The following is a 12,500-nucleotide window of genomic DNA, read 5'->3' as shown; positions in this document are numbered from 1 at the left end:
ATTTTCCTAGCTACTCAGTGGTTTAATATTAAATAATTTGCTTTTACCATCATTATGAATTGATATCACTTCGTCATTTTTCACTGTAGGTGCTAGGTTAACCTATCAACATCAAACCATAAACAAACTTGCTGCTTTCCTAGTGCCATCCACGCTCCAGCGGCTACTTGTCAAAACTCATTCCTGTTACTGTATGTGCCGAACTATAAGGAAAAGATTAGGTTTTGAGCTATTAATAGTGGAGGGTGCATCACTGACAAGCCTCAACATAAAGGGCTTGGGTGGCGGTCATTTCCCTCACTTAAGTATGTTAGTATCATGGCAAAATTCACAATCCCTGTTCTGCACAGTTTCATGTATTTATGAGCTTCAAAATGGCAGGAATATGCATTACTTCCTCTTCTTGATGACTATTGTATTAATCACCAGGGCCCATATTTATAAAACTTTCATTAGCGAGACTTAAGTCATGACATAAGCGATTGTAGCTATGATACGACATAGGTGGCAAAGTTATGGCTCGGTAACCCCTCATCATTAGCTCAACTTAGTGCAGGGATGCCAGCCGCAACATAGTGGTGAAACTTATGGACTGAAACTAATCCAGTTACAATGATTTGAACAAATAAACATGTCTGAGGCATTTTTGTATTAATAAGATTAACAGTATATGAAATTTAGGTATATTTGAAGGCGAGCATAATCAATGATAGTGTCTGTCCACTGACTCCACTTCACCTGATTTAAACAAACAGCATATGACCCACGCACGTGTAGTCGCATATACTGCTATTTCGTTTTGTTGTTGGTTATTACTGACATGATGGATGTACCACAGCCACCACAGATGAGGAAAGGAAGCAGCAACTGTTGTGTCAGCAAGCAATTTTCATTAACTTCAACCTAGCAACCTTAAGTGACCCAACTTATCCTAAACTAATAATGTCATTTAAGATACACTGATTTGAAGAATAATTTCCAGTGACCTAACTTATTCTAAACTAACAATGTCACTTAAGATACACTGATTTGAAGAATAATTTCCAGTGTTGATATTCAAGTATGGAAGGTGTGTCTAGGGATAGAAATATTCACAATGATAAGGTGTAACAATCTGTAATGGCACTTGTAATGTGCACTTGTAAAACTGGCTTTTCTTGCATAAGCCTATTTAAGGTACTTAAGTAAAAGAGATTTTTAGGCAAGCACAATAAGGCAGCAGTGTTAATTAATAAACTAAGCTTGCAAGGTATTATTTCTCCCCTCCCTCCCCATTTTTGGATAGGAAAGCCTACATTGCTATGCTTTATGAAAGCCAGTAGTGAAGCATTGAATATTAGTGGTCACTTTACTAATGGGTCTATTTGATGTAGGAGGCAGTCCATCTCCCAAGCCCCTTGATGACATAGACAAGAATTTGAGTGTAAATCACATATGGACCATCTTGGTTTTGAAAAGTATTAACCATTAAACTCTTGTATATCTATATCCACATCCTAGGTGACATTAAGAGAACACACCCTTTTTTTTTCCACTCCTTTGCTTTTATCATTTGCCGCACACTACACCACTTCTTTCATAGCCTCCTATACCTCACATTCACTCTCCCTCAAACACTCAGTAATGCCCACCTGCCTTCCTTTATAAACACCCTGCTTAGGTTTGGAGAAACACAGGCAACAAACTATCCATTTATTGTATTTAATGCTTCCAGGTGTTATGATAACTTCTGCCAGCTTACATATAACTAACTTTAACCCTAAACTAATAGAGTATAACTTCAGTAACTTAACCTAATCAAATTAATGGGTCTCATTGATTTGAAGAATTTCTGATGATATTCAATTATGGAAGGTGTGTATATGATTGGAAATGGCAGCTCACAAGAAATACATCCACACATGAATGTGTCTTAATGACAAGTGCACTCAGTACCTGTCTGCAACACAATAACAGCACATTACCCTACTTCTGAAAATATCAATAAGAGCATACAAAATATCTTTAAAACTGAAGTGCAGGGATATTAACTATCTATCTATGTATAGACAAAGCCAACACCCTCCTCCAGGAGGAAGACAGCAAAATTAGGCAACCACACACACACCATACACACTTTTTTCTTTACGTAGGGAAGAGTGCCAGCCAAGGGCAAAACAAAGAAAAAAGATTAAAAGAAAAGGCCCACTTGAGTGCTGGCTCTCTACACTGTATGAGGAGTATGGGGACAGGAAGAGGGAAGGGTGCCTTGTCTTGGATACTTCTTTCTTGAGAGGACTGTTTACCTCTTATATAGATACTGAGTTAGATCTGCAATAAATATGCTTGTGATGGTTTAACTAACATTTGTTGTCATTGGTCATAACAGTACAGATGGAAATGGAACTGCAGCACTTCCAACGCCTAACACGGCTGAACCTCCTGCTGGTTCCGAGACATCCACCGTCTCGGTGGATGATGCAGCAATGGGTTGTAGAGGTTGAGCACCATCTCTGGAAGAAAGTTAATAAATAAAAATAACACGTAAAATATATATATATATATATATATATATATATATATATATATATATATATATATATATATATATATATATACAGGCAACCCCCGTTTAACAAAGGTTCACACAACAAAATTTCGCTACAACGAAGGTTTCATTTTACTACCATCTGCTCGTTTAACGAACACCAAACTCGCTTTAACGAAGTTTTATCCAGGTAATTTTTTTCCAAATTTGAAAGCCCCACCATATCACACAAGCTGACAGGCTTTTGAATACACCAGAAGCTGCTGGTACTAAGGCCTGCCTCAGGAAAAATCCTGGGACACCTATACAATAAAGATCAAGATCAAGATCAAGCCTCTCGTGGACAACACGCGCAACACTCACTCCTCAGTCAAAACATAATAGCCTCAGCAGCAGCTTGTCTCTCCTAGCTCAACTTACCACCAAAACGCCCTGCAATTGGCCTAGTGTTCGTAAGAAGACCAGGAAGTCTCTTACTCTCCAAATGAAGCTAGATATTATTCACAGACATAGAGAGAGGCCAGAAAACTATAGCAATGCTGGCCACTATCTTGACTCCATATTATACTGTCTCTATTTTCAAGTCAGCAGATTCTATTAAGGAGGCTGGTGAGACCGTATCTTCCTTGCAAGCTAAAAGAACCACCTGAACTCGTGACTCTACAATGGATAAAATGGAAAGCCTTGTGGAAATGTGGTACATAAGTTTTGTATGCAGTACAATGATGCGCACTTTGTTTACATTCCACAGGTTGCCGGTTAGTGTCTTTCCCGTTTCACTCTTCCTCCCTTCATAAAGTTAAGATCATCAACATTATAAAGTTACATACATACATACATTAGTGTACATTATAATGACTTAAATTAAACTACCTAAATGTTTAACTTCATAATTTTACTTTCATTAAACCTTTTACTGTACTATGATGCACTCTCGCTTTACTTACTTTCAATGGAAGTTCAAATCAGGGTTAAACTTGTTATAATCGGTTTGCTTTAAGTTTAACGAAGTGTTTTTAGGAACGTAACCCCCCCTTCGTTGCCTGTATATATATATATATATATATATATATATATATATATATATATATATATATATATATATATATAGGTGCACCTATCTAACATTTTGTAATGAAACTACTTTTTGGGGGGAGGAAGATCTTTTTTCTATTTTCTTAATCACCCAAAACATATAAAACATTGATTTACAATGAAAATGATTACTACATTCATTCAAAGCATGTCAAAATTATCAAAATAAAAATGCTCACACATGACAATAACAAAAAATAAATAAATAAATAAACCAAATTTGGTTATACCTAACTTAACTAAGCCTAACCTAACCCATCTTAACAAATTGACAGGAAATTAACTAAACTTTACCTAGCATTAATGACAAGTTTGGTAAGAAAATAAATTAAACCTAATGTAACCAAACTAAGCATAACTAAATCTACCTTAACAATGAACTAAATCTAATCAAACCAACTATATACTTCCCTAATCTAAACTAACCTAACTAAACCTAATCTGATTTACCTTAATGATAAATTTGGTAAAACTAATGTCGTAGGAGCTAACAACTTCCAGTGGTAAAGATATGTACCACTGTATTATAATGTGAGCAAGTAATTTGCTGAGAACTTTTTCTTTATGCCATGAGATGTAATAGCACCCTAATCTAACCCACTAAAATGAATAGTATATGTGCAATATGGAATGAATGAAACAAACTGTCTAATATGAAAAATATTAATGTTGCAAAACTTACCTATTGTAGTTGGAGTATGGGCCAGGCAGAAATCGAAGATATAGTGTCAGAAGCCATTTTTTACTAGGGTAACCACTGTCCCCCTCAAGGCAGCATCCAGCTGTCACCGTCTCCCTCTCACACCCCTGGTAGAGTTCACTTTCCCTAGGAATCCTTGCATGTCAGTCCCATATATTGGTCCTGGGGCAAATGAAGGTATCTAGCATCTTTTCTCGCTCACCTGCTTGAGCCTTGAGACATATGTTCCCTCACAATAGGTAATTTTTTCCCATTTCGAGGCGACATCTAACAACCCCCATGACCTGGAGGGAGGAAACGGTACTCTGAGTGATGTTATGTCAGTGTTACTCAGTAATGACATTGAGGAGTGATGAAAATGAAGACAGTGATTTTTATTTATTGAGACAAGAAAGGGAAGACTTCAATAGTAATTCTGATAGTGATCTGGGAGACAAAGACCAACCCCCACAGAAACGTTCATAAACCTCCTCATGTAGCCTATTCCCCTCGAGCAATGCGCTGGTGTGTGTCACCCCTGGTTGCCTCTACAAGACTGTGCTAGTCGGCCAAGTCACGTGAATCCCATTGCTAATAAGAGTTACCATATTCCAATTACACTTAACCCTCAGCTATCGCGCCCAATTGGGGCCGAAATATCCGTGGCATAGCCGAAAACGCGATAGCCGAATTGATCTTGGCGGGAAGGCGGTTTTGGCCAATGAGTGCTCAGATATTCCATGACGTCATGGCGGGGCACGCGATAGCAGGCATCTGAGGTCGCGATAATGAAATTTTAGCAGCTTTTCATGGGTGCGCGATAGCAATAAAACGCGATAGCCGAAGTCGCGATAGCCGAGGGTTGACTGTATTATAGAAATCCACAATACTTGTAATATGTGGTTTCTTTTTCTCTTCCTGTTTTGCACATCATTTCATATATCTGAGTTTGCATTTTCTTGACATGAAAGTGCAAAAGTTCCTACTTTTACATCAAATTTAAATGCCCAAGAGGAGAGAGAGAGAGAGAGCACGCGCGCGCGGTGTTATCAGAGCTCGGGGTGTATTTCTTAGCGGCGGGTTCTGCCATGAATGTTTTTATATGCAATAACTTTGCTCTCAGAGGTCATAACATGTTAAAAACTACATCGTTGTACTCAGAATAACACAAAGAAACATGTTTTTATAAGGAAAAAATATTTTTAGCATTTTTGACAGGTGTGATTTTTCCCCGTTGTAACAGACAGAAAGTAAATCAACTTTCATTAAACCTTTCACTGTACTATGATGCACTCTCACTTTGTTTACTCTCAATGGAAGTTCAAGTCAGGGGTTAAACTTGTTATAACCGGTCCGCTTAACGAAATTTTGCTTAGTGAAGGGTTTTTTATGAACGTAGCCCCTTCGTTAAGCGGGGGTTGCCTGTATATATATATATATATATATATATATATATATATATATATATATATATATATATATATATATATATAACTCGTTTATCCAAACCTTGTTTAAGTGTATTTCAGTTAATCCTGGCCAGTGTCCTGATGAAAATTTAATAATTTGAGTCCAGACGGCCAACAAATGACTTCAAACAACGCACACCTCACACACTTCCAGAAACGGTCAATAGATGGCAGCACTGCTGTGGCAGACGATTGTAAACAAGTCCAGCCTACGCTAGTGAACATTGTGTATTGTCTGATATCAGTGAGCAAATTTGTGCATTTATCAGTATGTTAGAACTCTTATTGTATCCCAAGGATGTTAGGTGTAAGTTAGTGGCCCTACCTGTGACATAAAAGTTGAAATTAATAAGATAATTAGAGAAAATTAGAGTTGCGAGTGTTTGTGTGGAATATGGTGTGGCCAAGCAAACTGTGTCGGACATTAGAAATTCAAAAGATAAGCTGGTTCAATATTGTTTTTTTTTTTTTTTTTGTTGTAAGAGTGAGAACTACCAAGGGCAAAAAAATGAATATTAGAAAAAAAAGGCCAACTTGCATTGCAGTCTTCATAAAACAATCACAAGAATGAGTCAAAATTCAGGGACAAATGTCTCGACACCTCTCTCAAAAGAAGTTGAGTCATAGAAAGATGGAAATACAGAAGGAGGTAGGAAGTTCCAGAGTTTACCAATGAAAGGTATGAATGATTGAGAATACAGGAATAACCCGCTATTCGAAGGTTTGATAACTGAAGATTCACTCTTTCGAAAATGAAAAATTAGGGAACATTTTTGCAATCTGAATGGTTTGCTTCGCTCTTTCGAATTTGAAATTGCCGCCAAATTTTGTTTGGCGTGAGGTGGTAAAAAGCATTCCCGTCCCCATCCTTGTCTAGTGAGCCTGAAATTTTCTAACTAGTCAACTCTAACCCTCCAAAATATCTACAAAACCCTCCAAAACCTCAAATGAGTTGCAGAAATTGAGACCATATATGGCAACCCAGCTGCCTCCACAGTGACCCACACAGCTGTTTACCAACAGTCACCTATGCATTCTGGTTGATGCCTGCCTGGCTGCAGACCATCACGCATGTTATGTTATTTTATTTGTAATGAATTTCCAAAGAAAACAAAATATTTTGTGTTTTGTTATGCTTTTCTTGGGGGGAAGAGGTAGATAGTTAATGGGAGTCAGGAGAGTGCTTGGACGTATTGTCTCCTTTTATTAACATTCTTATGGGAAAAATTGCTTCAATAACCGAAGATTTGCTATTCAAATAGTTTTTCAGGTACATAACCTCTTCAGTTCGATCTTGTATTGGAAGGTTGACAGAATAGGGGTGAGAAGAAGAAGAAACTTTTGTGCGGCAAGGCCACAGAAGGAGGGGAGGCATGCAGTTAGCAACAAGATTAATTGAGCAGTTAGCATGAAAATAGCGATAAAGAATGGAAAGGGATGCAACATTTTGGTGGTGAGAAAGAGGCTGAAGACAGTCATTCAGAGGAGGGGAGTTGATGAGATGAAAAGCCTTTGATTCCACCTTATCTAATAAAGCTGTATGAGTGGAAACCCCGCAAACATGTGAAGAATACCCCATACAAGGACGGATAAGGCCCTTGTACAGAGTTAGCATTTGGAGGGGTGAGAAAAACTGGCGGAGACACCGCAGAATGCCTAACTTCATATAAGCTGTTTTAGCAAGAGATGAGATGTGAAGTTTCCAGTTAAGATTATGAGTAAAGGACAGACCAAGAATATTTAGTGTGGAAGAGGGAGATAGTTTAGTGTCATTGAAGAAGGGGATAGTTGGCCGGAAGGTTGTGTTGAGTTGATAGATGGAGGAATTGAGTTTTTGAGGCATTGAAAACTACAGTAAGTCATCCTTGTACGGTACTTCATTATCCGGTAATTTCACTGTTACGTTGTTTGGTAATTACTACCCTTGATTCTATTTACGGTAAGAAAAATTCACAGATACGGTATCCGCTCATGTTTTGTTTGCACCGTACCGTAGCACTATCACGCCACCACAGCAATCAGTCTTTTGCGTTTTCCACTGAACACAAGTGAAATCCTTACGCCGTGATTTTTGTTGATATTATTATCACGACGCGCAGTGACACACCCATAATGGCCCCAAAACATTCTGCAGACACTGCTTGAGTTGAAAAGGCAAAGCAAAAGAGGAATAGTCTGACATTGGAGGTAAAATTAGATATTTTGAAGAGGAAAGAGCAGGGAGAAGGTACGTCTACCATAAATTGAAACTTGGGCTTAGCCCAGCTGACAGTCTGGACGGTGTTAAAGAATCGTGAGGTTATAAAAAAAGCTGGGGAGAATGTAATGGATCTGCAGAGCAGAGCCTCGTCTGCCCACTCAGCGGAAGATGAGTAAGGGCTGAAATCCCTACTGTCCCTTAGCCTCGGAAGGGACTTCATCTGATAGAATGCATGGTGAGTGAAAGGTAAATAAAACCTTTTTCTGTTTATTTCTTTTGCACAGTATTTTACATTATTTTATATGACTATTTTCATGTATTTTCATGTCTGTAGGAGTGACTTTCGATGTGCTGGAACACATCCCCTATTATTACGTGTTATAGTGGATTCAGTATACGGTAATTTCGATTTGCGGTAAGATTTTTAGGAACGCATATGTACCGTATAACAAGGACTTACTTACTGTACTCGATTTACTCTGCCCCAATCAGAAATCTTAGAAAGATCAGAAGTCAGGCGTTCTGTGACGTCCCTGTGTGATCTGTTGACTTCCTTAAGGGTTGGACGTTTCTGAAAGCATAGGAGTGGACAGGGCAAGAAGTTTGGTTAAGAAGATCATTAATGAATAATAGAAAGAGAGTGGGTGACAGAACAGAACCCTGAGGAACACAACTATTTGTAGATTTCTCTTGTGAGACGAAGGTTAAGAGGAGACCTGATAGAAGTATTTAAGTGGTATAAGGGTTTTAACAAAGGGGACATGAATGTAGTTCTTAGGTTCAGTAGTGGGGACAACCAGAAATAATGGGTTTAAACTTTAAAAAATTCAGGTTTAGGAAAGAAATGGGAAGAAACTGGTTTTCAAACAGTGGTTGATGAGTGGCACAGTCTCAGTGGTCATGTAGTCAGGGCTGAGTCAATAGGGAGCTTTTTAAGAAGGGTAGATAAGTTCATGGATGGAGAAGAGAGATGGAACTAGGTAGCTTAAGCACAAAGGGACTACCTCGTATAGGCCTGGCGGCCTCTTGCAGCTTCCCCCTTTTCTTATGTTCTTATGATTTAGGAGAAGAACAGTGGCTGTCTAGAACGGTCGGAAAAGAAACTTAAGATAAAGTTGCAGAGAGAAGGATAGAAACCGTAAAAGGGCAGGTTGGAAATCAAAGCTTTGTGCCAGACTCTATCAAAAGCTTTTGATATGTCTAATGCGACAGCAAAAGTTCCACCAAAATCCCTAAAAGAGGATGACCAAGACTCGGTAAGGAATGCCAGAAGATCACCAGTAGAGCAATCTTGACAGAAACCATATTGGTGATCAGCTAGAAGATTGTGAAGTGACAGATAATTAAGAATGTTCCTATTGAGGATAGATTAAAAACTTTAGACAAGGAAGAGATTAAAGCTATAGGATGGTAGTGTGAGGGATTAAAACGGTCACTCTTTTCAGGAAGAGGCTGAGTGTGGGCAAACTTCCAGCAAGAAGGAAAGGTAGAAGTCGATAGGCATAGTTGAAATAGTTTGGACAGCAAGGTGCAAGCACTGAAGCACAGTTTTTGAGAACAATAGGAGGGACCCCATTGGGTCAATAAGACTTCCGAGGGTTTAGGCCAGTGAGGGTATGGAAAACATCATTATGAAGAATTTTGGTTGAAGACATGAAATAGTCGGAGGGAGGAGGAGAGGGAGGGACATCCAAGGTGGAGTTGTTAGCAAAGGTTTAAGAGAAGAGTTCAGCTTTAGAGACAGATGAGAACAGGCTGTGTTAAACCAAGGTTTAGAAGGATTAGGTTGAGAAAAAAGAATAAGGAATGTGTGCCTCTATGCCAGACACTATCACTTCTGATATGTGTTCAGCACACAGAGATGATTTAGCAGTGTGTGTATATATATATATATATATATATATATATATATATATATATATATATATATATATATATATATTAATACAGTAATACTCTGCTTAACGAACAGGATAGGGGGTGTCAAAGCTGTTCGTAGAGCGAAAATTCGTTAAGCAGACGTAATTTTCCAATAGGAAATAATGGAAATAGTGGGGGATGCGTTCTGGGCTGGTCCCCAACATACCACATGGGTTAAAAAAAAATAAAAATTATACATACGTTTGGCAGCATATTGGGCAACCGTTGTACCACTACTTTTATGATGTCATATGAGTCATTGGAAGTTAGAAGAGCTATGTACAAATTCTCTCATTCTCACATTTATGTTCACAAAACAACATTTCTATTAGCTTTTTACAAACCTTACCCTCAAGAAAGGATTGTTTTGTAATGCATAAAGTGAAATCTTAATGGAATACCAAAAAATAAAGCAGAGAGGAGATGAGCCACAGACGAAGCGGGAGACTCGCGGCCACTCGGCTGCGGTATTTCATTAGTAATTCACTATCACTCAGTGATTACGGAGTCAAGGTTATCCTCATGGCATGAGCGTATATGAATACTAAGATATGATATCCATTATAGCAGGCAATAGAGGAGTGGAAACAAATATCACGGAGAAAGACAACACGTAGGCTAAAAGGGTCACAAGAAGAAGAAGAAGCGGCAGAGTGGCCGCGAGTCTCCCACTTCGTCTGTGGCTCATCTCATGTCTGCTTTATTTTTTGGTATTCCATGTAAGATTTCACTTTATGCATTACAAAACAATCCTTTCTTGGAGGCAAGATTTGTTAAAAGCTAATAGAAATGTTGTTTTGTGAACATAAATGCATATATAAGACAGTAACACCACCTCAAAAAGTGGTGTTCCCAGCAACCTCAGAGCAACCTGATAGCAACCTTGTCAGCGTTGCTCCAAGCGTTCATGGATTGCTAAAACAGATGTGGTTGTACGTTATGCGGACTTTTGGTCTAACTTTATATAGTACGTTAAACCGGAAAATTGTTAAACGAACGTTCGTTAAGCGGAGTATTACTGTGTATATATATATATATATATATATATATATATATATATATATATATATATATATATATATATATATATATATATATATGTATATATATATATATATATATATATATATATATATATATATATATATATATATATATATATATATATATATATATATATATATATATATATATATATATATATATATATATATATATATATATATATATATATATATATATATATATATATATATATATATATATATATATATATATATATATATATATATATATATATATATATATATATATATATATATATATATATATATATATATATATATATATATATATATATATATATATATATATATATATATATATATATATATATATATATATATATATATATATATATATATATATATATATATATATATATATATATATATATATATATATATATATATATATATATATATATATATATATATATATATATATATATATATATATATATATATATATATATATATATATATATATATATATATATATATATATATATATATATATATATATATATATATATATATATATATATATATATATATATATATATATATATATATATATATATATATATATATATATATATATATATATATATATATATATGTGTGTGTGTGTGTGTGTGTGTGTGTGTGTGTGTGTGTGTATATATATATATATATATATATATATATATATATATATATATATATATATATATATATATATATATATATAATGTGTGTATATATATATATATATATATATATATATATATATATATATATATATATATATATATATATATATATATATGTGTGTGTGTGTGTGTGTGTGTGTGTGTGTGTATATATATATATATATATATATATATATATATATATATATATATATATATATATATATATATATATATATATATGTGTGTGTGTGTGTGTGTGTGTGTGTGTGTGTGTGTGTGTGTGTGTGTGTGTATTCACCTAGTTGTAATTTTACAGGGCCTGGGTATCATACTGTGGCCCGTCTCCATATCTACACACATCCAACTTTCCTTTAAAACTATGCACACTCCTCGCTGACACCACCTCCTCACTCAAACCATTCCACACCTCCACACATCTTTGTGGGAAACTATATTTCTTCACATCCTTCAAGCATATTCCCTTGGCTATCTTTTTACTATGCGATCTTGTAGTTCTATTTAAGTTTTCCTCTCTCAACATCATTTGCTCATTATCCACTTCATCCAGTCCGTTCAACAGTTTATAAACCTGTATTAAATCTCCTCTTTCTCTTCTTTGTTCCAAGGTAAGCAAATTCATTTCTTTTAATCTCTCCTCATAGGTCATTTCTGCCAATTCCGGAACCATTTTGTTGCCATTCTCTGCAATCTCTCCAACTTCCTTATATGCTTCTTTTTATAAGGGGACCAAACCACTCCAGCATATTCCAATCTTGGTCTAATTACCGTACTAATTAATTTCTTCATCATATCTTTATCCATATAATGGAAGGCTAATCCAATATTTTTTATCAAATTATACGTTTCTCCAAACA

The 12,500-nt window shown here is 35.8% G+C and overlaps 1 protein-coding gene across 8 annotated transcripts in view; it reads left to right on the top strand.

The window, feature by feature from the left end:
* LOC123517162 (putative OPA3-like protein CG13603) overlaps positions 1-12,500 on the top strand; it is a 59,734-nt gene that overhangs the window by 33,677 nt on the left and 13,557 nt on the right. The window contains exon 4 of one of the 8 annotated variants that reach the window (XM_045277145.1): positions 5,831-7,164. The exons of 6 other annotated variants lie outside the window; for them this stretch is intronic. In XM_045277145.1, the coding sequence (XP_045133080.1) occupies positions 5,831-5,863 (33 nt within the window). In that variant the 3' untranslated portion in view covers positions 5,864-7,164. Of the gene's footprint in view, positions 1-2,368; positions 2,503-5,830; positions 7,165-12,500 lie in introns of those variants that run through there. One more of the 8 variants, XM_045277144.1, reaches the window with a different exon arrangement.

This window comes from Portunus trituberculatus, chromosome 41, assembly GCF_017591435.1.
Source record: "Portunus trituberculatus isolate SZX2019 chromosome 41, ASM1759143v1, whole genome shotgun sequence".
Classification (NCBI taxonomy): domain Eukaryota; kingdom Metazoa; phylum Arthropoda; class Malacostraca; order Decapoda; family Portunidae; genus Portunus; species Portunus trituberculatus.
The sequence above is the reverse complement of the archived record's forward strand: the minus strand, read 5'-3'. Positions and strand labels throughout refer to the sequence as shown.